General features: G+C 38.3%; 7 protein-coding genes across 7 annotated transcripts; 5 read left to right on the top strand and 2 right to left on the bottom strand.

Moving 5' to 3' along the window:
• Window positions 1–4832: 4832 nt before the first annotated feature.
• Window positions 4833–6895, top strand: FSST1_001334 (uncharacterized protein; the record flags this gene model as incomplete). Its single annotated transcript, XM_083227222.1, has 3 exons — window positions 4833–4944; window positions 4997–5478; window positions 5933–6895. The coding sequence occupies 3 exons, from the start codon at window positions 4833–4835 to the stop codon at window positions 6893–6895; spliced, it is 1557 nt and encodes a 518-aa protein (XP_083091516.1).
• A 541-nt stretch (window positions 6896–7436) lies between these two features.
• Window positions 7437–8148, top strand: FSST1_001335 (uncharacterized protein; the record flags this gene model as incomplete). Its single annotated transcript, XM_083227223.1, has 2 exons — window positions 7437–7584; window positions 7640–8148. The coding sequence occupies 2 exons, from the start codon at window positions 7437–7439 to the stop codon at window positions 8146–8148; spliced, it is 657 nt and encodes a 218-aa protein (XP_083091517.1).
• A 1534-nt stretch (window positions 8149–9682) lies between these two features.
• FSST1_001336 (uncharacterized protein) lies at window positions 9683–10279 on the top strand (the record flags this gene model as incomplete). Its single annotated transcript, XM_083227224.1, has 1 exon — window positions 9683–10279. One exon carries the CDS (start codon window positions 9683–9685, stop codon window positions 10277–10279), a length of 597 nt encoding a protein of 198 aa, XP_083091518.1.
• Window positions 10280–10353: 74 nt separating this feature from the next.
• On the top strand, window positions 10354–14697 carry FSST1_001337 (uncharacterized protein; the record flags this gene model as incomplete). Its single annotated transcript, XM_083227225.1, has 5 exons — window positions 10354–10380; window positions 10438–12711; window positions 12771–13425; window positions 13485–14012; window positions 14066–14697. 5 exons carry the CDS (start codon window positions 10354–10356, stop codon window positions 14695–14697), a joined length of 4116 nt encoding a protein of 1371 aa, XP_083091519.1.
• Window positions 14698–14835: 138 nt separating this feature from the next.
• FSST1_001338 (HET domain-containing protein) lies at window positions 14836–17874 on the bottom strand (the record flags this gene model as incomplete). The annotated part of the gene is made up of 4 exons (XM_083227226.1): window positions 14836–15577; window positions 15633–16425; window positions 16759–16840; window positions 17086–17874. The coding sequence occupies 4 exons, from the start codon at window positions 17872–17874 to the stop codon at window positions 14836–14838; spliced, it is 2406 nt and encodes an 801-aa protein (XP_083091520.1).
• A 283-nt stretch (window positions 17875–18157) lies between these two features.
• Window positions 18158–18844, bottom strand: FSST1_001339 (uncharacterized protein; the record flags this gene model as incomplete). The annotated part of the gene is made up of 1 exon (XM_083227227.1): window positions 18158–18844. The coding sequence occupies one exon, from the start codon at window positions 18842–18844 to the stop codon at window positions 18158–18160; it is 687 nt and encodes a 228-aa protein (XP_083091521.1).
• A 2737-nt stretch (window positions 18845–21581) lies between these two features.
• On the top strand, window positions 21582–23725 carry FSST1_001340 (protein kinase family protein; the record flags this gene model as incomplete). Its single annotated transcript, XM_083227228.1, has 3 exons — window positions 21582–21899; window positions 21952–22758; window positions 22829–23725. 3 exons carry the CDS (start codon window positions 21582–21584, stop codon window positions 23723–23725), a joined length of 2022 nt encoding a protein of 673 aa, XP_083091522.1.
• Between the last annotated feature and the right edge of the window lie 2686 nt (window positions 23726–26411).

Consider the following 26411-nt stretch of genomic DNA (forward strand, 5'->3'; position numbering starts at 1 on the left):
TAAAATAATATTATTTAATATATTAAGGCTTTTAAAAGTAATTGATATTAAAAAGAAGCTTTAAGATATTTAATTATAAAAGTCTTTAAAGTATTTTTTTTTTTTTACTTTATACTTTATAGAGCCTAAGTTTTCTTAAGGTTTTTCTTATAAATTTAAAACTAAAGAATTTATATAAATTAAAAACCTAATATATTAAACTTAAATATCTCTTAATAATTAACTTTCTTAATAAGATAATTATTATAACTTAAACTCTATAATAAGAAGGTAATAAAAGAAACTTCTATATATATAATAGCTTCTTCCTCCTATAACCTATTAAGTACCTTTAAATAATTACTTATTTAAATACTAAGGCAATTAATTAATCCCTAGTCTATCTACTACTAGCTATATTATATAGCTAATTAATTTACAGGACTTATATAGCATTATACCTTCTATTTTTAAAAGAAAAAGCCTTTATAGTAGTATTTATAACTATTTTAATAGCTATTTCTTTAATAAAAAAAATATTATTAATATTATCTTACTTAATAATAATAGTAAAGGCCTAAAGTAATTAAAATATAAAGCTAGGTATTTCTAAGAAACCTAATATAATAATAATAATTATAGCCTTATTAAGTTAATTGCCTTTAACTATAAGCTCTTTTTACTTTTTATAATATATTTTTAGACTTATAAGCTAGGCTAAATAATAATAAGGCTTAAGCAGAAGCTTAAATGCCTAAGGGATTTTAAGAAAAGGCTTGCAAAAGGTCTTAATATTTATAATAATAAGGCTACTTTCCTTAAGAAAGTTAAGTTTAACTATAAATATAAGGACTAATATTAATGCCTTAGGTTATAAGTAGCCTAGGCTAATAAGGTCTTTAATAATCCTATTAAGTCTCTAAAGTATTTTATTACTATAGACTTATTAATATATAGGATTACTATTAACTAGGTTATAGGCAAATTTAATTTAATATCTCTTAAGCTTTTAACTTAAAATAATAAAGGTAAAATTAAGAAAAAGAAAAGAAAGAAAATTAAGAAAATAGAGAAACTACTAAGATTCTATAGTTATAACTTTAATTTATAAAGATAAAAAGAGAATTACTTAAATGTAAAGTAATTAAGTTATAGCTAAAGCTTTAACTTAAGTAAAAGTAGAGAAAAAAAGAGATAAATATAAAATTATAATTAAGCTTCTATTAATATATTATTAAGCTTTAATATAGTAATTTACTTAAATCTAATAGTTTAATTCCTAGCTTTTATTATTATTTAAGAAAATAATACCTTTCTTTTTATAGTTAAGGTAAATAATATTAAATTAAATATTAAATTACCTTTAAGTAATATTAAAAAGAGGCTATATATATATATTAATAAGAAATAGATAAATAAAAGAGATATAAATAATTACCTTTTTTAATCTTATATAAAGTAGTATATAAATTTCTATAGTTATAGTAATTAGAGATAGAGCTCTATTAGGCTAAGTTTTTATTTATATAGTAAATAATATTAAGTTATCTTTATATTAAGCTTTAATAAGTAAATTATTTAAGTTCTATTTATTTATTTTTAAAGTTAAAGTATTATTTAAATATAATATTAAACTAATTAAAGGTATAATAGCCTTATTTTTAAATAAATAAAGAGGAAAAGCTTTATTAAATAATAATAAAAATAATATTATATTATTATTATTATTTTATAAAGATTATATTAAGAATAATAATTAATTTAAATTAATATAAAAAGAAAATAAAAGTTAATTTATATTTAAGTATAACTAAGATTATATATTACTATTAATTAAGCTTATATTAGTATTTTAATTTAATAAAAATAAAGTTTACTATAAAGGATTACTTAGAAAAAAAAACTATTAGATAGGCTATTAAAAGAGAATATAATAACTTTTATAGGCTTGCATTTTAATAATAAGGAGTAATAAAGTTAAGTATTTATTAATTTATAGTAAAGGCTTAAGCTTAATTAAAATTAAAATATAAATAGAAATAAAGGCAATAAGGATATATATTTAATAACTATATTAAATAGAATTAATTAATACTTAATTAGGGTTTAACTTATAATAAATAAGAATTTAATAAAGGATATATAAAAACTTATATATTAGTTAAAGATAATAAACTATTACTATAGTAATAATAATTAATAAAAAATAGATATAAATTTATAAAGTAATAGCTTTTTAAATTAATAAAGTTTAAATAAGATTTTATAAGCTTAATAAAAATATTAAATAAGGCCTTTTATATTTATATATTAATATTAAAGAGAGGTTAAAAGATTAATATAATAATATAATATAATAAATATACTTTTAATAAATATATTATTTCCTTATTATTTAAATTATTATAGATAAGGTTATAATAATAAAAGACTTTATTATAAATAAGAATTAAAATAGACTAGAAAATAAATTAAATAATTATTATATAAGTAATTAAAATTATATATATAATCTAGATAAAACCTATATTAAATATATCTAGATTAACTATATAGTTTTAAATTAGCTATAAAGAAGGTTAAATTAAATTTTAAAAATATAACTTATAAGCTTTTTAAGAGAAAGTAATATTTTCTTTTTAACTTAAAAAAAAAAAACTAATATAGTATATAAGACTTTAAGGGTATATTATAATAAAAATTAAAAAAAGGAATAAGTAAAATTAAAGTATTCTATAGAGATTATATTAAGGTTTTATAAATATTATAGCTAGGTTAAATATAGTATTTAATTAAAATTAAAATAAGGTTTAAAATAGGATTTAATTAAGGTTTTATAGGATTTATATACTTAGTTTAATTCTTTATTTAATAAATAGCTGCCTTATATATTATAAAAATACCTATAAATTTTCTTTTTCCTTTAATATTTCTAATAATTTAGTAATTATAATACTTAAACTTAATATAAGTCTTTTATATACCTTTTAATATGCCTTTTATTAGGGTTATATTTAAGTTTCTATTAGTATTTTAAGCTAAGTTTAATAAAAGTTTAATCTGCATTATATAAATATTATATAATATTTATATAATACTAATAAAACCTTAATTAAGCTTAGCTTTAAATATTAATAAAAACTTAAATATAACCCTAGTTTAAATGTATATATAACTCTATTTAAAGCTAGGTTTAAATTACTTATTAAGTTCTCTTTTTTCTTAGGTAAGCTATCTTCTAGTATAATATAATAACTTAAAGTAATACCCTTTTAATTTTAAATTAAACCCTATTAGCTATAAGTATAATAACCTATTTATAAGTTAATACTTCTTTAATATAACCTTAATAGAACTTTAATTTAATTTAAATATAATAAAATAATATAATTTCCTAGATTTTATTTTATCCTAGAGAATACTTTTATTAATTTACTAATAAAGATAAAGAGATATACCTTATAATTATAGGTTTTTTAACTTTATAACCTTAATTAAACTTTAATTTAATTTATTTTAAAAGCTATTTAAGTTTAATTTAATTAGCCTTTATTATTATAATTATTTTATAGCTTTAAGTAAAGTTAATTTCTATATTAATCCCTAGGAAAATAGTAATAATAAGGCTAATAATATATTTAATTAATCTTAGAAAATAGAATTTATTAATATATTTTTTATTATATTAAATCTAACTTAAAGCTTAATTTAATTTTAATAGAATTCCTTTATAATATATATAAATCTAATTAAATATATATTAATAAAGCTAATATAAACTTAGATATTACTTTAACCTTTATACTTATAATAACGCCTATAAGCCTTATAATACCTTCTTTATATTAATATATAACCTTAAAGAAATATAAGGCTAATATTATTTAAAAGTCTTTATAAGCTTTAATTTAACTTAATTTAAATCCTAATAAAATTAAAAATAAAGCTCTTAAAAAGGCTATTCTTTAGCTAATTACTTCTAAAGGTAAATATTAAAGTATAATTAATTAGGCTTAAGTAAATTATAATATTAGCTTTAATAAAAAGCTTTATAAGTTTTATAAGTATTATAAAAAACTTAAGATTACTAAGTATAATAAGCCTAATAAAGGTAAATATAACCTTAATAAAACCTTAAAATTTCTTTAATTAAATCTAGCTTTTTACTATAATAAAACTTTAATAAATTATAAACTTATATAATATTATAGCTATTATTTATTTAATAATAATAATATTCTTAGAGGATTTATTAAAGGCTTTATTATACTTATTAATATTATTATTAAAAATACTATTAAGATTTTATTAAAGTATTATTAAAATAAGATTAAATTCTAATAGAATTTTAATAGAAAATTAATAAAATTATAAGTTTTATTTCTTTTATTTACTTTTATTAAGTATTTATAAGTATATAAAAAGGTATACCTAGGGTATATAAGTATTTAATTTATATATAATATAACCTTAATAATTTCTTTATATAGACTTCTTAATTTATAACTTTTATAGTACTTTATAAGATTATATATTAATTTACCTTATATAAATTTTATATTATATACTATTTTAAATTATATGCCAAGGGGTAACCCGGACTTAATAGTTCTAGCCCTGAATTGATATGCTAACACTTTCAGTAGCACGATATAAGCGACTAGCCTTGTAAGGATTAGTCAGAACCTGATTCGATGGCCAATCTCGGTTATGCAGTCTGACATGCTCCACTGTCAGACAAGCTCAACCAAGCCTCTTCTTACAGTGAACAAGAATGTCAACTTGTCAACTTGCATCTGCATCTGTTGTTATTTTCTATCACTCTATTCAGAGTTTCTCTGTAAGCATCAAAGATGGAAACAAACTGGAAACCCTTTATGAAGTCCACTGCCGATGATTGGACAAACATCCCGGACCCTGCTCAGCGTAAGCGGATCCAGAACAGGTTATCTCAGCGGGCGAGACGTATGTGCATCGACACTGACAGTCAAAGGGCTGAACTAATGACTGGGTATAGGTATGCGACAAAAGAAAGCGGTGCAATTCGACTCTGGAAGTGTAGACACCTACGCCTCTACAGAAGATACTAGGCTTGCCTCTAACGAAGCTCAATTATCCACTCACCATGACCTAAGCGCGGCTGTGGTGGACACATTTGGCTCAAGCCCCTTGGCAGACAGTCACTTCATCATCTTAGCAGACATGACCGCCTGCGCTGCTCTCGCCGTCATCGCCCAATGTCTAGACCTCGACTGCCAACCACGACCAGGCTTCCATATAAAAGCCATGGTCATCAATCTCCCTTCAGCTATCGCACCAACTGATCTGCAAAACCTTGTTCCACACAAACCTTATTTAGACATGTTGCCGTGGGCTTCTCTGCGGGACAAGCTGCTCAAGTCTGTGTCTGTTATTAATGAAGATGAGTTCATGGCTGATATGCGGAGTGGCAGTCTAATGGTCTGGGGTCAGTTACCGTGGGATCCAATGGGGTGGGAGGTTAGTGAGAACTTTGCGAGAAGGTGGTGGTTCTTAATGGATAGGGGAATTGTGAGAACGAGTAACTTTTGGAGAGCCCAGAGGGGGGAGCCCCCTCTGACTCTTGTTGCATTGTAATAGGTCCCATAGAGCATGAAGGTGCACATAATGTTTATTTGTTTTGTCATTCTTAGTTGAGCCATCACTATATCGACTTTAACAGTACTGTATTCTGACAATTAGTGTTGGTCTCCACAAATCATCAATGCCACATGTCAGACCGCATGTAAGAAACCTATCTAGTGGATGAAACTACAGTTAGGGAAAATATATAAAGAAGGTCGGTAGCTCCCCAGTCGAAACGAGCAAGGCTATGATCTTTAGAAAAGCAACCAACAAAATCCTCAATCCTGCACCTACCCAAACTTTTATCCTTGTCTACAACGACGAAACCATGAGTGCGTCTTTTTCACAGATGTTTCCTTCGAAACCCACCTATACAGAGGAACACGTCCCTTCTTTGCATGGGAAAGTCTTTCTAGTTACTGGCGGGACCAATGGAGTTGGCCTCGAGCTCGTCAACATACTCTATTCCAAAGGCGGCACAGTCTATATCCCTTGTCGCTCCGCAACCAAAGCAGCAAAGACAATGAAGGATATACAAGCATCCTTTCCAGAAAGCACTGGCCACCTGAAGACTCTTCCCCTCGACCTTAATGATCTTGCTTCTGTAGCAGCTTGTGCCTCTGCTTTTGTAGAACAAGAGACTCGTCTGGATGTGTTGTGGAACAACGCTGGCATAAGCTACGCACCGCATGACGAACTCACTGTTCAAGGATACGAGCCTCATATAGGCATCAATTGTCTGGCTCCGTTCCTCCTCACCAAGCTCTTGCTTCCTGTCTTGCAGCATACGGCCAGTATTTCGTCTGAACCTTCGACGCGAGTCATCTTCGTGGCCTCGGGCATGGTGGACATGTCAGCACCACCAGGTGGTATACCACTGGAAGAGCTTGAGCCTGGCAATCAATCACGAGATCTCTCCCGAAACTACACCATTTCCAAAATGGGAAACTGGTTTTTGGCATCCGAGTTCGATCGTCGAATGAGATCAGACGGAATTGTGTTTATTGCTCAGAATCCGGGGAATCTCATGACTAACATCTGGGACCGAGTTCCGTGGTTTTTGAAGGCACCCATCAGAATCCTACTACACCCTCCCAAACGAGGCGCGTATTCAGAACTTTGGGCCGGTCTTAGCACTGAGATTAAGCTTGATGATGGTGGTCGGTATGGTGTTCCATGGGGAAAGTGGCATCCGAGTCCCAGAAAGGATTTGTTACTGAGTTTGAAGACTCAGGAAGATGGTGGGACTGGTGTTGCGGTCGCCTTCTGGGACTGGTGCGATAAAGAAACTGCTGAGTTTGCGAAAGAGTAGACATTCAAGTGACAGAGGAACAATTACTTGCAAAATCTTATAATGTATTATTTTTAGTTTCCAATACAGTCTTTCAACTGTTGAGTCAATCATGAACCGTCCTTCAGTTGAACAAAGTCATATTGTGGGCTTTCGCTGTGTCTGCTTCGAATGGCAATTAAGGTTCAGTGTTCGTGTATCGGGACCAACGTAAGAAAGCAGAAGTGCCTGTGTTCACTCAACGGTTCAGCTGTCGACTCAAAGGAAACCCAGGCCAATAGGTTAGGAGACAGATGTAGAAGGACCCTGGAATGAAACCCTGTTAGTCTTTAGAAGATGGTCTAGGCACTGCGGCTGAGGGTCTAGATCGGCCGCCTCTAGGAACTATCGAAACTTTCAACACATGATGCTTTCTTCCCTACTTTGCAGAGGATTGCTAAGCTGTTGTTCTTGTACAAAAAGATGGTTATATCCCTCGCATTTCCTCTTGCGTTAATGTCATTTAATTTCATCGTTATTTTACCGTTGACAAAGACTAATACTCTACTACCGAACAGTGACCATGATTGCACGAGTCCTTCTTTCCTGGCTAGCGGCTTCGGCCACTGTATTTGCAGCACCTACCACTGATGGCCCCAGCGCACTTGATATGCGAGCCTGCACTACCCCGGCAAATTCACTCAAAAACCCCAGCTTCGAGTCCAGTTTGAGTAAGTTCACGGCGATGATTGTGAACATATGCTCGGCTTGACTGATATACTACAGGTCCTTGGGTATTCAAGCCCACATATGCAAAGCTCGGTAGCGCAGGTGTCGTGACTGGTGGCTACAAAAGTAACCACGCTGTTCAAGTCACTGCAACTTCGGGACCGAACGATCCGACAAGCTACAACAAGCTCTCCCAAACCTTCAAGATCTGCAAAGCCTCGCGCTTCCAGCTCTCATGGTCCATGCTCCTTCCCAAAGACGGATCTAAATATGTAGCGCCCAATATCCCGGGACTGTATGTCGAGGCTCAAGCACCAGATGGTCTATGGCACCAATTGGGGAATTTCCAGTTTTCGTCAAAGACATTCAGCAGCACCATCTTTTCACCAAATAACAAGGGCACACACAACGTCGACCAATGGGCGAATTTTGTTTCGGATTTCCCTACTTCGCAGACTGGTACTTGGATCATCTCGATGGAGTGGTATGCTCAACCGGCGACTGGTGGTAAGACAACAACGTTGAAGTTTAAGATGGATAACTTTACTGTCAAGCCAAAGGCTTAATCGGGGGACTGGTCACGATATACACACTTATCCCTAAGCTATTTCCAATTGCGCTATCTCGTATGCGTCTGGTATGTGGCTCAATACATCACGGTCCAACATCACGCTAAAACACGTGGCGCACAAAACAAGCATGCTATGGAATGAATGATGAAAAACATGTTGACTCTAAGGACGTACTAGATATTACTTTCCAGTGAAACACTTCTACCGTGTCTCCACATTCAATCCCAACCGCCAAGTTCACACTAACCGTGTCGGGGTTTGACATTTGGAATGAAGCTTTCCACATTCAGCTCAAAGTGGAAATGACACAACGTCAAACACTAGCATGACCAGAGTCCGTGGCGGTGCCGGCGAAGTCAACCAAGTAAGCGAGTACAAGATGCCAGGAAAAGCCATTAATTAACACCATTGCATTGACTGTTGATATGACATAAGACCCAACCGTATTCATCGATTGAGATTTACAGGCGATGCGACACTGGAAGTAGTGAAGTTCCACTAAAACGCGGGGAGAAAGGCTCGACGAGAACTTCAAACTAAGGATCACAGACGGAAAATAGTGAACGCAAATATATTCAGTAAAATATCACTCAGCCTATTGTTGTCTTGCTCTAATCTCTTTGAACATTATGCTTGTTGATGCATATACATCCAGCTCAGTCTGGCAGTACACGGCCCAGTTTCGTTTGTGCGAAAGTGGGCGTTTGGTACCGAATGTAACTCTCTGAGAGTGTACCAAGTAGTATTATGTTGGTGTTCTCTGCAGGAAGTGCGAAGGCCGCGCTATTTGCAGTCATCGGATCATCGACTGTTGCAGGAAAATGCTGTAGCGCGAGGACAAAAAATCTCGAGAGATGGTGTATTCTGGTCTCAGATAGGTGTTTCCTCAATCGTGGGAAGATCGATCCATGATGTGAATAGACTCAATACTTAAAGACGAAGAATCTGTCATTCGTTTAATCTGAAGTTGTCCCTGCCTGGACATAGGTGCAATGTTGTCAAGATCCCATATCACATTCTGCCTAGGGAAACTTGACTATGCTTGAAGTCTGAATTCGAGCGGCATATATCAATGTCCTTACAGATTTATTTAATATATAAATTTCAAGGTAAAGGCTACAAACGATAAGTTCTAGCTCCCTATCCATGAAGTTGAATTATATGTTCTTAACCTTCTGACCAACAATGCTTTTGTTAATGTTGGTTGTTCTGAATTTGGACTCTGAGTTGAAAAGACGGAGACATTCCATCAAGCACACCACAGTGAACATGTCAATCAAATGTCAATCAAATGTGGTAGCAAGTTTGTCTTTCATTCGATTCCATTTGTGTAATTTTGTTCTTTAGGAGAACGATAAAGAATTGCGTCATCAATAAATGCCTTCTTTCACTCCTCTTCTGCATCTTCACCTTGCATCAGAAATAACAAGATGCTGCCTTCGTCTTTGTCCGCCATACTTGCTATGCTCTTCTTGGAATTCCTTCTTCATTCATTTCTGCTATTTCATCTTGGCAGGCTACTGACATCATGAGCCTCGTGTCCCTATCACAATACCCAGACCTCACAACACCAAGTCATCACCTAGAAATGCCCTCTGACCCCAGTCATGAGCCGTCGTACCGTGTAGAAAAGCCGCATGATCCAACTCCATCACCAACAATTGCAATCAAAATGTCACAAATGCACAAGCTGACGTCTGGTCAATCGGAAGGTCACAATTATGAGGACGACGAACTCAGCAGCGATGAATCGAGTATATCAGGCGGAAATCGAGACAGGCATAACGTCCAGTCACAAACCACGAACGCTGCCAACATTTCGTCACTACGAGTTGCTCGGAGTGTCAACAAGACAACCCAGACAGCCTTACCCAACTACCGGCAGATCAGCGTCATATCATCACCCGCTCGTTCTTACAAAAGGCACGGGACATCGACACCACTTTATGCTCTCAAACGTCGACGGACCGATCCAGCTATCAGCAACATCGACTCAAACGTCGCCTCTACCATTGGACCGAGCCTGGAACCATCTCCATCTCTCTCTAAGCGCCCTTCTACTTCTGCTTTACTGTTGCCGAAATCTGTATTCGAAAATCTTGATGATGACCAGGTTTGTCTTTGAACATCTCAAGTCGCATCTGCCGACGCGACCGTCAAGATTCACGACATAATTAAACACGATAAAACTCAAACGAAATGGCCCCAGGCACGCCGCAGTGTCAGGTGAGATTAATCAAGCTGCAGTGGAAGTTACACAACACTAATTGTCTTTGGTGACAGGCTCTAAGAGCTCCTGACAAGCAGCGCTGCACCGAGGAAGCTACTCACGCCAACCAGCTCTTTTGTCTTTTGCACTCTAGACAGGCTCATGGATTGTATGTCGGATACAAACGTCGCAATGCAAAGCTTGACTACCTGGAAAAGAACCCCCCACCATATTTGGCTGAGACGGACATTCCTCTTGCCAATGATGACTTTAGCGACGTCGAGGATGAAGAAGTCATCCAAGATGTCATCAATCATCTTCTCACTACATACAGCACCCTCAATCGCGTAATTGAGGCTCGCAAACAGCACCATCTGCGCTTTTACTCTATCAATTACGATTATGGCCACCAGGCATATATTGACAAGCTCGTTAGCCAGCGTCATATTACTCTATGTGCTCTTGAGAGAGCCAGGAAGCGCTACCTTGCTATTCATTACGAGAATGAGCAATGGTACTCTTGGGTTAAGTATGCTCAAGATGAACAAGAGGAGAATCGGGAAAAGGAGCAGAAAAAGATCAAGCAAGAAGCTGCTTTGTTCCAGCGTCATATGAAGCAGTTGGAGACCCGACTCGAACTCATGCGCAGGAAGGAAGACCAGAGACTTCAGGATGCCTTTCTTGATGAAGCATACAAAGAGCGAATGGAGCAAAATGCCCATGATGCAGACGATGACGCTTGGGATCCTATCGAGGATATGGAGGAAGACAAGCGAAACCAGTACATTGACCTGATCAAGCACTTTCTCTGGATGCCAATCGACCTTGAAGAAAAGGCTTCCACTTCCAATGATGCATCATCAAGCACCGCTGTCGCAGAGGCATCATCTACCTCAGCACCTGCCCCGGAACCCAAAGGCTCAACCGCTTCGGCTTCTGTCACAAAGCCCAAGGCTAAAAAAAAGAAAGCAAAAAACGCTTCCAAGAAGGCTACTGGCATTGAGGATACACTAGTAGGACAACTAAAGCTTCTTGCTATGTCTCAACGAGCCCAATCCAGCGTCGAGCCCGAATTGAAAGAGCCGGACAAGAAAAACATCGAGACTGAGGAGGAGATGAGAAAACGCTTGAGCGAGGGTGTCAAGAAGAACCTGGATAATCTGACTGGTATGCAGATGGTGGGTACCATGGAGAATCCCCATGAGACTTGGGACAGGACGGCGCCCATCCCCGAAGACGAGATCGACACTCTTATTCGCGACATTAGAGAGATCAAGCTCTATCTATTCTGCCGCCTCATTCTGTCGCAAGCTTCTCTGCTTCCAGCTGCGCTACAAGCCAAGAGTGTCCAAGAATTCTTAGACGACAGCACAGTTGCCGAATCTGACCTCAGAGATCTCTGCCTCAAGGTCGCAGAGCCTACTCTCCAAGACATAAGAGACGCATCTGCCGACTTTGCCCGCGGCGACAAACCAGACGAGTCAATCCCCGTTGATGATGACGATGACGATGACGATGAGACTATGGCAGATCTTGTTAAAGGCGATAGAAAATATTCTCATCTTCACACTCACGACTGGTTCACAGATAGAGTTATGACTTACGGAGACAAGAAGAAAAAGAAAAGGACAAAGCGCCCAAAGTCAAAATCCAAGGTGACCATCTGCGGAAAGAGTATTTGGAATCACGCCAGTCGGAATGCCATGTCGCGAGATGGTTGGCTTCAGTTCTCCATCATGGCCAAGGACTGTGACTTGAAGCACGCTGTCCAGCTCTGCAGAAACTGGTCCGAGTTCTCTGACCTAAACTTGCTTACCATCTGGCAATACTTCCCCGCGTCCAACTGGGGGTCATGGGGTACGGACCGCTTCACCCAACAACTCCAGCAACTCGGTTTTTTCCCTTACTTCACCGACTTTGACGCCGAGAAGAACACTCGCCATAGTCAAATCGGTGGCCGCAGTGCAGGGCGTCGCCAGCACGATATGCTCGAAGCAAGGAACATTCTTGTCGGGAACATGAAGCGCAACGATCCTGTTACAAGACGTTTTATCCAATACCTTCTCTTGCGCGCAGGTGAGCTCCTGGTTATGGTCCGTGATGGTAAGACCGGACGAGTCATCACTGCTCCGGATGAGGAACAGCTGTGGACGTTGAGAAGAAAGTCCGGGCTTGGAAGGGCGGCTAAGAACGAGTGGGATAACATTCTAGAGATTGGTCCCGACTTTATGAAGTTGACTGATATGCTTCGTGAGTGGCGCTTTGGATTCAACGACTTTTATGATATCTATATCTGGGACCTTGTACCCGGGGAGGACCATGCAGAAATGTACAACAGGGTCGTTCTGGTAAGCCCACATCCCTCAAAACAAATATCTTGGGTCAACAAACTGACAAAATCGATAAGGATCTTCGTAATGCATGGCGTATCAAGCATCCGCGCGAGATGTACAACCATATGGAACCTCTACTACGCAGCCTGCACAGAGACACCGACACCGGCCATACGCGGCAGATCAAGCCTGACGAACATGTCACAACCATGTGGGATAATGTGACGGACGAACGAACTCAAATCAAGATTTTCAGTCTTACTGGCACGCAGATCAAAGAACATAGTGACACCGAGATGGACGCGGCCAAGTACATGTTCTACAACAAAGCCAACGAGCTTGAAGACGCGATTCTTTTCCCTGACGAACTCACATCTGGCAGAAAAAACTTTGCCTTCAGGGAGATAAGGAACGGTGTTGCAGATATTGAAAGCGGTGTTTTGCCCAGCACGGCTCGACATCTGAAGAAAGGTTTGGACGCTATCAACTTGGGCAAAGATCCGTACAAGGCTCTTCGTGCTGCCAAGGATCAGGAGGAGATCACAATCTGGGGTCTCCCAAATGTTTGGGCCACGGGTCTTGTTCAAGCTCGCAAGGAGAAGCCTCACGAGACACAAAAGACTCTGCTCCAAAAGACGGGATTGATGAGGGCGCATAAGAGTTTGAGCTTTGACAGGCTTTTTGACTCTTTGGAGCCTATGGAAATGATGGAGCGAGACAGATCGTCCAGTAAGTAATTTTCTCTTATCGCATGCATGAATTTGGCGCTAACAGGTTTATTTACTTAGGCTTCAAAGAGTCTTTTCACGCAGGTGATCTCGAACCAGGCTACAACGAGAAATACACCCTCCTTCAAAACACTCTCCAAGAAATGCTAAAAACAGAACACTCTGGCTCTACAGAATGGATCTGGTACATCGCCTCTATCCTGGAGTGGCTCGAACTACGTGGTGATTACTCGCCTGACGACTACGTCCTTGATCCTCAAGCTCCCTGGCCACACAGCTTCATCGTACAAGACCTAGTACAGGCGTTTGCCATGACAGCAATGTTCTTCCCTGGCATGGAAGTAACCAAGCTCGTCACTATGTTTGTTACTTCGAGTCAATGCGACGAGTTTCGCAATAGCGGCGTCTTCGATGTTGAGGCTAGGTCCAAGGTGAGGCCTGATCGACGAACGAGGACGAGTTACAAGTTCAGAGAGAAGAAGTTCTGGAAGGAGTGGGAGGAGTTTTACAATAAGAAGACCGATACCTTCTGGGCGGATGAGTATCCTATGGAATGGAGCCTGACTGTACGACCCATCATTGCTCACTGTAAGTTACTCCCTCAAGACGTCAGTAACCAAGTGCATGCTAATAACTTATAGTGTATCGAGCGGGTATCGTAGCCCCATTCAACGCCCAGCCGCACCCTGAAGTCGTCCTGGGCATAGCAACAGCAGAAAAAGAGCCTCACCGTCCTGAAGAACTCGACCTTTTTGTCAACTACGAAGACAAATACGGCAACTTCCCACAGACCTTTCCACCCTCTTATGTCCCACCATCCAAATGGCCTCAAGTCCTCCCAACCGCCCAGAAGTTTGTCCGTTTTAATCCAACTGCACGCTTCGCCATTTTGCGCCTTTGGTCAGCACCGCACTATTACCCTTTCATGGTCGGTCGCTTCAACCGTCCCCTGACGAGCTTCGTCGACAGCTTGAATCGATCGTGGGAATTCAAGTTTGTGCCCAAGGATATGCCTGGTAGTGAGTTTAGCGCTCATCACAGTGTGGAGAAGAGGTTGGACACCCTCAAGCACAAGTTTGGAAACCGTGTGATGAATCGAGGTGATTTGATCCTAGTTATGGGAGAAGATGAGAAGGACTTGTTGAAGTATTGTACGGCGGTTACGTTTGCGATACAGACTCAGCCGTGGTTGAGGGAGATTGATCTTTGGAAGAGTTTCATCAATGTGGATTTTGAGTTTATTGAGAAGTTGGATGCTCATTGGCTTGAATAGTCAAACATTTCACAAGATTGTTTACAATAAAGGATTTAAATGGTACCCAGCTTTGGATCGACAGGTAATAGGAATCTTATATAGTAACAAGGGAAACTCCATGATATAAATTCAGAGAATATTTGAAACTAATGATGCTTAAAGGAGATTACCAGCCTCGTACCGTTCCCAAACAATTTGGTTGTATTGCAGTATGCCTGCCCCGGCTCTTGTGAAAACACCACGGATATCTGAAGAAGGCTTGATAATCAGTACGTAACAGTGAGAGCTAGGGTTATGAGGTTCAGCATCGCCGTCCGGTTTAGTATTTCCAAGGACAACACATCGTAAGATCTTCGTATCCCAATTGTCAGAAACGTCCATACTTATAGTCTGAGGTAATGTATCATCCTTCATTTGTCGGACTTTCCTGAGTCCCAGGACCGGGGGCTTATTGGTTCCATCAGCTTCCCAGTGCCATTTGCCTTTGGCGCCACTTCCAGAGTCAAATGGAGATGAAAATTCGTTCGTCCAGTCAACCGTGTCGAAGTCAACTTGAACATATGATATGACTCCATCATACGCCATCCACGACCACGATGGCACGTTTCGTTCAATAGGGAACTTGATGCGTTCCAGAGTGTGAGATTCGTCGCTCTTCTTCCATAGAAGACTTCGCTCCAAAAACATCTGGAAAACTCCATAACCTCCTCGAGTATTGAAAGCCGACGTGAGCCGCTTCTCGAGGCCAGAAATGGCAATTGGGCGATCCTGGGGATCCCAGAACACACGTTTAGAGTATTGGTTGTACAAGTTCTGTACGAGCATAACTCTTCCTCCTTTGTAGCGTGTCTCGACGGAACTTGGAAAGTCGGAGTCTCCAAGCAATGAAGCTCTCTCACTGCTTTAAATTAGCTCCTGTGACGGCTACTGGTCAGACTGTCTGTTTAACTTACTTGGTATATCGGATAAGGCTCTCACATTGGACTCCTCTGCTACATTCGAAGTAGACCTGATTTTTGGAGAAGTGAATTGTGCGTCGAGCCAGTGCTCTTTCTTGAAGTGTCCAGCCTCGAGTGTTCAGGATGGCTTCATCGACGTCGCCTTTGAAGTTGTCAATGTTCTTGCTAACATAGCTGACATCTCCTGATTCGGATTGTAGCGCAATAAATGATGGAGGAGTAGTGCATCGGTTAAGAAAACCCTCCATTGATGAATTGGCAGAACTGGCCGCCAAAACACATTTGGCGTTGCTGTATACCTGCTCCATCCTTACTGACTCGCGCTTCCAATCGTCGTCATCGTCCTGAACTATACAAAGAGAGTCGATCCATAGATACTGTACCCCAATCCCTCTTGTAACAGCAATCGCGTCCTTAAAGTTCAAAGGAAGCTCATCGAGATGGATTCTGTTGTATCTAGTAATGTGATTCTGCTTCAAGGTCTGTCCTGAATGCTGTTTGGGGTCATCACCCCAGCGATGACTGAGAGCCAGGTATATTGTAGACACCATGTCGTCGCATTTCACAAGTCGCAGCAACGGAGTAGAGACAGTACCAACATCAACAACACGCGTTGGAAGACTGACGTTGCTTAGCCGCGGTGACGACAGAGAGGTCGCCACATGACCATGAGTATCATCACATACTCGAATCCACTCTTTAAATAGTGAGAATTGTTCCCCACTCCCAGGCACCGGTAGTCCCGGTGTTCCGATCTGAGAAACTTCATCGTCAAACGGTTTGGAGCCTGTTGTATATGTCAGTAAATGTGTTGCCCTCGATTGAGAAGTAGTTAGACCTGGGTTAGTGTAAAAAGATAATATTGGTCGATTGCCACCGTCAACCTCGAAGGTTGGTCCATTCCTGCGGATCAAAATTTCATCTACATTAGTCGATGGGTCGGGTCTTCCGAGTGATTCATGAATCAACGCGCAGAGTTGACATCCACTGATACTAGCCAAAGAACTCAATGAGACTTCAAAGGCCAGGCTTGATTTCCAGAAATCTAAGCTTGAACATTCCCGGCAGAGAGATGGGGCTTGAAGAGGTGAGTAAGGTCTTGAAATCCATCCATGGTTACCGGACCCAAGAAGTTCCATCAAGTTTCGAGCAAAGTCATTGCCAGTACGGGGCGTCCATATGTCTTTCATTTGAGTCACTTCCTGAAAACCCCGTTAGAGATTGGCAAGATCATAGATAGTTTATCTTACGGCCTACGAAACATTAGCTATGCACAGAGCTATTCAGTTGGGTAAACTGACCGACTGGAAAGCAACTATTAGCCCATTGTCTAGTAAATGAAAAGCGATGGCATAGAGCAGTAACGAAGTAGGTTCAAATGTATCTCACGTTCTGAGCAAGGGTCAGTTAACTCAGCGTAATCATAACCGCTATCAGGCTCACATACTGAGAAGGCAATTGAGTCAGCATACAATTCCATGATCTCATGTCTCAAGATGGGATAACATACTTTTTGGTTACGATTCTGCCACCCCGATGGGCCATCCGGCAAAGTATGACTTGAAATGTCTGCCTTATGGTCCCAATCCAAACAATAATTGTTTTCTTCGTGGGCATTCCTGACGATCGTTGCCAGTTTGGTATAAATCTCCTCAGAGTTACGTCGTTCGTCCAATTTCTTCAACATGTCTGAAGAGATGAGCCTTAGTATATCTCCAAGGGCAGTTCCTGGCAGCAGAACATTGTTCATGCTATCTATCCAGCGAGATATGTTGTCATGAACAACGTTGTTGGAATTACTTCTCTTCTGCCAGAATTCGTCGTTGTCAAGCTTGTTGAACTTGTCGAGTCCCTCCAGGCCCCACGCCGCCCAGATAACGAATTCGATGAATAAACATCCCAGAGACCAGACATCAAGTTTTCTCGATATGTGATTGTCGTCATTGAACTCTGGGGGCATATATCGAGTTGTTCCAGTAACTGTCTTGGTGTACTCCTTCGCTTTTCTCCGTCCATCTGTCGACTTTAGATGAAACCGCCCTAATCCAAGGTCAGCAATACGTAAGATATCCTCCGTATCTTCTTGGAAGACAAGGATATTCTCTGGCTTCAGGTCTCCGTGACGGAAGTGTGGGTCCGTCTCATCAGATCTCAAGGCACTTTCGGTAGTATGAGGTCTGTGCAATTCGACCAGTGTCTTGCATAGTCCTTCCATCTGCTTCAAGGTCCAGGTCATTTTGTTCAAAGCATTTGTCTGGCTGCTTTGGTGTAATGCACCCGGTTTGTTATCCTCCCTATCCCAATAGTCTTTCAGGTTCCCCCCCTCGGCCCAAGGGAATAGTATACACCCCCCAGTCTCCTTCTTTAGCTTGTAGCTGGCGATCGGTATGATCAGGTGGAGACTTGCGTTTTCCCTAACGATTGCCTGAATCCTTTGCAAGACCTTCATCTCACGAATGAACCAATTGTCTTGCGGTAAGTTGTTTATCGTCTTTAAAGCAACTAGAAGGTTTTTTCCATCACTCTGTGTTATCGGTTAGCAAGCGTGTTGTGATACGTAGTCCACGCGGGTTTTGAAGGCTACCACTTGCCCGAATAATATCTGACTGATGAGCGTGATGTAATTCCACTTTGCGGACAGTGCCGAATGATCCATTTCTCGTAGTGGTGTCTGGTACGTTCATAAATGGTAGTGGGACTCTATCGTCAAGTTCCTGATAGAATTTGGCGGTGGTAAAGACCGGGGCGAGGAAAGACCATCGTTCATGGTTAAACAACCGCATATCGTTCAGATCTTTGCCGAGTGAGAGGTTGCCGTCGCCGAAGGATATTTTGACATCTTTCTGGCCGCGGCGGACTACAAGACAGTCGTTAACGATATCCAAGGTCGGAAGATCAACATCGCCAAATTTCGACTTTGGGTCTGCTAGTGATTTCATCCATGGAACTCTGTAGATTGAAACGAGGATAAGAAAGCTCAGCTTTGCTGGCCGGGTCCTGATGTACTCCTCTAGCTTCCTTATTTGGGATTTCGATTTGTACTCTTTTCCGAGAACATCCCTGATAATGTCGCTAGTGGTATATATCTCAATCTTGTCCGCGGGTAGGAACTCTTTGTCGAAATTGTTTTTTATTTTGCCCATAGTCACTTTTCCACCCCAATCGTCGTCTAGCTCAGTAGTTGACGGACCACTTTGCCTCGCCATCTGTGATTTGTGTATTAGTAAAGAATAATTTTACTTGTTTGTTGATTGAATATTGATGCCAGGTTTCTTATCACTGGGTAGTTGGACGTACGGTTGAAATGCCGCAGCCCATTGTGTTAGCATCAGCAGCCGATGAGATCATTCAACGATACGAAAAGAGGAGCGATGCTCGGTCTATCGGCAGAGTGTTGGGTACGTACGCACCCTACAAACTAAATATCTTACAAGATTTGTCGGGGTTTATGCACCGAGGACGCCGTAAGATGGCTGGCATATTTCATATGCTTGTTGCCTAGTATCTGCACACGGGATGGTCAGATGACACCCAATGGGGAAGGTCGAGACCCAGCCTGATGAAATCATGGGCTTCGCCGTAGTAGGCTATTTATTTCGCTCAGAGAGGTATGCATGACGACGGCAAGTCGCCTCGTCAATGCATGGCAAGGCTCCCAAGGTTGACAAGGTTGACTTTGGTTTCAGAAACTATTAGCGTCTTGAGACACAGCTGGACATTACTATTGAGGTTGGAAACATTGAAAGAAGGTGAAGTAATAACTATTATCGTTGATACTGTTTAGAACGGAACGTTTTGGGTTTTGTGATATTTGCAAATGAATTTAAGTACGGAAAATTCTTATGACGTAAGTGCTTAAATTTAAATGCGTTCCAATGCTCTGGAAATCATTCTTCTTCTAAAAAAAAAAACCCTCAACAACAGAAGTGTTCACCACGAGAGGTCCTGATACCCTGATATGATGTCGCTCAAGATTTGTTGCAGTCAAAGTAAATGTAATATATGTCTTGTCGTATTTCAACGTTGTATGAGCCCTGCGCCAACTTTTCTTCCAATGTCTCGAGTAATTGATGGGTAGATATCCGCTTAGTAGGAATCTCGACACAGCGCCGTGTGGGAAGTTGTTTTGTTTTAACAGAGCATCTTTGGTTGATGGCTGTGGATGTCATCGCTGTTGAAAGTTTTGAACTGTACTGGAAGAATTTAAAATACGTTTGATGGGCTCAATGATATTGAATAGTCTTTAAAGAAAGGTCTTGTGTAGGTGAGGAGAGCTGTTTCACCAACTTCATCGTGGCGCGAACGCTATATAAATCATTCATTTAAGAAATCCTGGAGCCTTGGGGCTGACCTGCACAAATCAGGTTGTAACACTCTGGAATTCTGGCTCCTCTGTTGTGGCTGCTTATTCTGTGCCGCGCATTCGGAGCCACATCGTAGTTTTACGACACTATTTGCCATTCAAGGCAATGAGTGACTCAGATGGTTTCTAGCTTAGAGAATTGGTAACCAACGGACACGGTCGAATGGCAAAATGTTCCAGTTGAGGCATATCTAAATATACTTTATGGCTGTATATGATTTTCAACCCCGATGCTGACGGTAACTACGGATGAAAATATGATGTATCATGCTTTGTTCTGTCAATGGCAATGATCAGCTGGCTAAAAGGGGCGCAGTCTTACGCACTCATCCTCGTTGTGTATGCATGGATACTCGCACATTTTCAGCAACATCAATATGTATCTAATCAGGCCACCAATCGTTGGTCAGCGTTTGTAGAACATATGGTATTGGCTATATCAACATGTGCAATATTGGATTAGTTGATGCGCCAAGAAATTTTCAGCCTCAGGCGAGCCGCTTATGGTCAGCCCTTTATCTTCTGATCATCATTATCCTCTGGGCAATGCAAGGAATCTGCGGGAAAACACAACTATTGTGAAGCTGAGCATCCATATCATCCAAAAGTGCAGACATGCCGCCAAAAATGGACGGAGTGGTTTAAAAATGGCGCAGATATGATGTAGAGGAGTCGTGATTATGTCTACCCAGTCGAATGGGCTGCATGGTGAGGCTCTCTGAAGTTAAACATAAGAGAGGTGGGCTGTTTGTCCAGATCGATACGATTTCATTCGCTTCGAAATCACGAATCACGGCCACAACTGTAAATATACCCACATTGTGAGTTGTATATCAGCCTTCAACTGGTTAAAACATGTCACAGGGACATCCTAGGACGAATGAGTATGTATCACGAGAGATAGTGCAGCTCGGTTTGAATTGAAAATGGCTAACTGGAACAGGCCACTGCCTGATCTTGACATACCCTCCACTGGCCACCGTACAATTGGCGTGGCGTCTCACCGGGATAATGAATTTAGTCCCAATGATACGTTTCTTACCCCGCCGGCCAACAAAATTTCTCAATCTGAGACAGGTCGGTCTATTTTGAGTTTTGCATCAATAGAAAGTGTACACGATGGAGGCACCTCAAAGCTTGCTGCCTTAGAACGCCAACTCGAACTGGTACAAGAGCACCAAACAGCAAATAATTCGATTATGAGTGATTGTCATATGAAACAACAAAGTCAGCCAGTCACTATTGACAGCCTCAGCTCTGCCTTTTGGGACGAAGCGGAAACCTCAGGAGAAGGGGTAAACGCCGATTTCTTGCCTTTGGATAAACTGAAAGCCCTGATTAATCCAAATAGTGTGCAAGAGTTGTTAACGTCGCTAAATTTTCCTAAGCGTGTAGTCAATCGCTACATACAGGAAATCTTCAATCCACACCTTCCCATCTACCCCCCTCAACAAAGACAAGAGTATAAAGAGCGCCCGAGTCTATACAGGATCTTTGCTATTCTAGTAGGAATCGATCGGGTGACGGACATTCAGCTGTTTATTGATTACGGGATCAATGACTCGGCTCTTCCACTCATCATGGCTAAAGAGAAAGGGAAACTGTCCCAGATTCGAGTGCGTAGCATGGGAGACCCTGGTATAGACCACGAAAGCCTCCAGAAGTGTTTCAAGGACTACTCTCAAAGGGATCTAGGCTGCTTCAAGTTGTACCAAAACCTTATCAATGTTCCATTCTTCCTTTTTCCGGGAGATGACTCCGCAGTTCTCTTCTACGAACTCGATCCATCTTGCGTCCTGCCTATCACTGAAGTCGGAGAACCGAAATTGGGAGGGAATGGTTCAGTCAAGAGGATTGCAATCCACCATGCGCATCATAATTATGACAATGTAGGAAAGGTGCGTACATTTACAGTGGTAGTGAGATGCAACTTACGCTATTTACACCTAGGAGCACTCAAGTACTTATTTCGCAGTGAAGACGCTTCACTTCCACAGCGATGATCGGTTCCAGAAAGAAGTTGAGGCCTTGGAAAGACTGTCAACGAAACCCAAATACAAGTCTCCTGATCATTTGGTGCCCCTTGAGCTTGCGTATCGACACGGTGATAAGTGCTGTCTTGTCTTCCCCTGGGCCAGTGGTAATCTTAAGGAGTACTGGGAGTTGCATGAAAAGCATGCAAGTAATCATGGACATGTTGTTTGGTTCTTCAAACAATGTCATGGATTAGCTCTTGGACTGCACCGTCTTCACAGTCCCCGAAGCTACGCACGTTCTGCTACGGGAAACAATAGCAACATCCATACAGCAGAGGATATCCTGGGCGACAAATATGGTCGCCATGGTGATGTTAAACCCGAGAATATTCTCTGGTTCAACAACTACAATGGGGATAACGACCATCTCGCCATTTGTGATTTTGGCTCCACCGAGTTCAACAATCTGAATACAAAATCGCTTGTTGATGCAAATCAAGTGTGCGGATATTCAATTACATACCAACCACCCGACAGCCATACTGACTCCAAAGTCGGCCAAAAGATTGACATCTGGTCGCTGGGTTGTGTATTTCTCGAATTTGTTTCCTGGTTTCTACTTGGCTATGGTCCTACCGTTGAAGAATTTCCTAAAGCGCGCATGATGGCTAACCCCGAATCGTCGAACGGAATTGTGAGAAAAGACCAGTTCTTCCAGTTTGTAACAGCCCGGGGAGGTGGAGGAGAAACACTGGCGAAGGTCAATCCTGGTGTTATTCAAGTGAGTATTGTTTCTGAACATCTCATCCAGGATATCAATGGCCAGAATTCTAACATTGCGCGATAACCAGTGGATCGAGAAACTCCACGACCTTCATACATGTCCTGATTCTATTCATGAGTTCTTAGATCTGATACAGCGTCGCATGCTCCAGCCGAGGGCTTGGGACCGAAGTAAGAGCTCTGATATTCGACACCAACTTCTAGATATATATCAGCAATGCTGCAATGACCATAGTTATGCCACAGCAGGTCATTCCAAGGCAGATCGAGAGGAGGTTGAAGACTTACGATTTCACACATCTCAACATACTGACAACCAAAGCTCAGACTTATTTCCAAAAGTTAATGATGAGATGTGTACTACAGCACCCTCTGCTGCGGAGTTTGAGAAGGACATTCGTGATCAATCAGAAGTGTCCAACCCAAGACGGCATAACTTCAGCAATGAGAACGAAACACATAATGAGGGCTTTGTACCCGCGATGCCTACTCATTACACCAGTGGAGGTACAGGGAGTTCAAACGGACTCCAGCAAATGATCACTAGTGACACGACTCCTTGTCTCACAGAAACAGGCGACATAGATGTCAATCCCCAAAACTCCACGTCTGAGTACCCGCGAGTCGACGCAGAACGAGAGAAGTTCGAAGACTTGGCCATCATGAACATGCCACCTTCGACATACAATGTTAGCAGAGACACCATCGAGAAATACTCAGGCGCCGGTGAAAAGGCCCATACTCCAATAGTTAGGAACCCAGAAGAACCAAGAGAAGGGAATGATTCACCCAGGAGTGATATATTGATCGCTGGAACTTCAACTGAAACTCCATCTCAGTGTCGAAACGTCGAAAGACGAACCGCTTTCTTTGAACGGACCAAACGAGTTCTTGACAAGACCAAAAAGATTCTGGCCCTAGTGTCATTGAAGTTAAGGAGGCCTAAGAGACGTACTTGGGATTGATGAATTGTTGAGAAACCGCACAAGAGCACATTTTTGTGTTGTTATGATTATTTAATTGGGAACAAGCTTTGAAGGGAAGATTTTTTAAGACCCAGGAATATTTATAGTGTTACTATACTTGATAATATTGTTTCTATAGGTACATATGAAAGGGACTAAAGCCTTTAAACGTCATCTAATATTTTGAATGAAAGAGTGGCGGGTATTAACAATATATTGAATACAGAAGCAAGTCAGAGCTATACAGAAAGAGACTAGTGGCATTTAGAGACAGAGTCGTTGCCACAATGAAGTGGCGTGCAAGGCGTCAGCCTTCCTATTCAGCCCCTCTACTAAGTACACATCAAATGCACAGAGAGCATAGCCACTACTGGGCATATGTTGACATTTGCATAGCCCTGATTAGCTGAGCTTGCGTTATATAATTCGGCTGCTCTATTACCTAAAATAGTAAGCTAATTCCCCTCCTTTTATAGAAAAAAATAAGGCTCTTTTAATCTTCTTTTCTATACCCTATTAGATAAAAATAGCTATTAATAATAATTATAAGCCTAGATAAAAGTAATTCTAGAAACTTATATTACCTTAACCTTTAATTTAATTATAAATTATTATTTTTAGCTTATTTTAAGTATTAAATTTATCCTTTTTAGTACTTTTTCCCTTAATAAAGTATAATTTTCCCTTATATTACTATTTTTAACTATAGCTATCTAATTTATTACCTTTAATTTTAAGCTTAAGGAAATACTATACCTTAAAAAGGGTATTTAATAGTAATATTAGCTTTAATATATTTAGATTAAATTTAATACTGCTAATACCTAGGTATATATTAACTTAAGCCTTCTTAATAAAGAAGCTAATTAAATAAAGCTTTCTAAGGCTATTTTAATTATTAATTATAAAGATAAATACTTTATTAAATATATAATAAAGGCTATTAATATTATAAAGCTTTATATTACTTATCTAGATAATATAGATTTTCTTAAAAATAATTTAAAGCTCTTTAAGCTTATTTTTAATAAAATTAATTATAAATATATTATACTTTAAAAGATTAATATACTTAAGTAAAATAAGTATTCTACTTAAAAGATTAAAAATAAAAAGGTTTATATCTTTTTATAATTAATAGTTAATAAAGAAATACTTAGTATTATATTTAAAAAAGTAAAAAAAGAATACCTTAAGGGTTATATTTTATATTATATTATAAAAGGACTTAAAAAGCACTTTACCCCTTAAGCTATAAGTATTATTATTTATATTTATAAAGTATATAATATATATATAAAAAAGGCAAAGAGTATATATATTAATCCTAATAAATAGCTTAATAAATAGTATATAGTTTATTATTATACTATATAATATAAAGCTTTTAAAGTCTAAGGAAATTAAGCTACTTTTAATTTCCTTATAGTAATTTAAGCTTAAATTATATTTAGCTAAATATAATAAATACTTTATACTATTAATTTTAATAAAGATAAAATTAATATTAAGTTAATTAATTAATATATAGATAAGCTTAATATTATTATTAAGTAAGCTTTAAGCGCTATATATTATACTATATTTATTATACTTAGTAATATACTTAACTTTAAAGAGAATAAAGGCAAAAAGCTTTAATCTTAAATAAAATGCCTCTACTTATAAGATTATCCTTAATATATAGAGGATAATAATATCTTAAAAAAGGCATTCTTTTATAAGAAAATAAGGCTCCCTAGAGGAATAATTAAAAAGAAAGCTCTTAAGATTTAAAAGGTAATATTAACTAAATATTATAACCTTAAAATAAAGCTTATAAAGAAAGGGATAATAGTCCTTAGCCTAAATAATAACTTAGGCTAATTTAGCTTTATAAGCAGTATTAATTAGAATAAAATACCTTAATATTTTATTACTTTTAATTTAAATCTCTTTAAAAAGTATAATTTCTTTATTTACTTAAATAGCTATAGCTAAAAATCTCTCTCTAAGAGTATTATTTTTAATACTTATAGCTTTATATATCTTATTAACTTAATTAATAAGCTTATTACTTATATTTTTATACCTTTTAATAAAAGTAAAGTAGTTTAAGTAAAAGTATTATTATTCCTAATTATTAATTATAGCTAAAAGGTAATTACTAAAGCGCTTAATAGTGCTAATAGGAAATATACTAAGAGTATTATTCTTAAAAATATTTAAGTTATTAATAGATTTTATATAAATATTATATTAAAAGTATTATTATAGAAAAAGAAGCTTTAATATATAGGATTTAACTATATACTATACTTTAATATACTAGAAAATAATATTATTATTACTAATCTTAATTATTACTTTAATTTAATATTCCTTTAATATAAACCTATTTACTTCTATCTTAATAATAGCTAAATAGTACTTTATAATAATATTCTAATTATATAATTACTAATATTCTTTACTATTATATATACTTAATAATATAACTATGCCTAATATATATAAGATTAAGTATAATTATATATTAACTTAAGCTTACTTTAATACCTAAGAGTAAGTTATTTTAATAAAAATACTCTAGAGAAGCTTATAAATAATACTTATAGTATTTAAATTAATAAGATAAAGGATATTAACTATAAAATCTATACTTAAGTAAAGGTAATTTAAATAATTAATAAGAAACCTTCTAAAT

This window comes from Fusarium sambucinum, chromosome IV (genome assembly GCF_050947815.1).
Source record: "Fusarium sambucinum isolate potato_lamoka chromosome IV, whole genome shotgun sequence".
NCBI classification, from domain to species: Eukaryota; Fungi; Ascomycota; class Sordariomycetes; order Hypocreales; family Nectriaceae; genus Fusarium; species Fusarium sambucinum.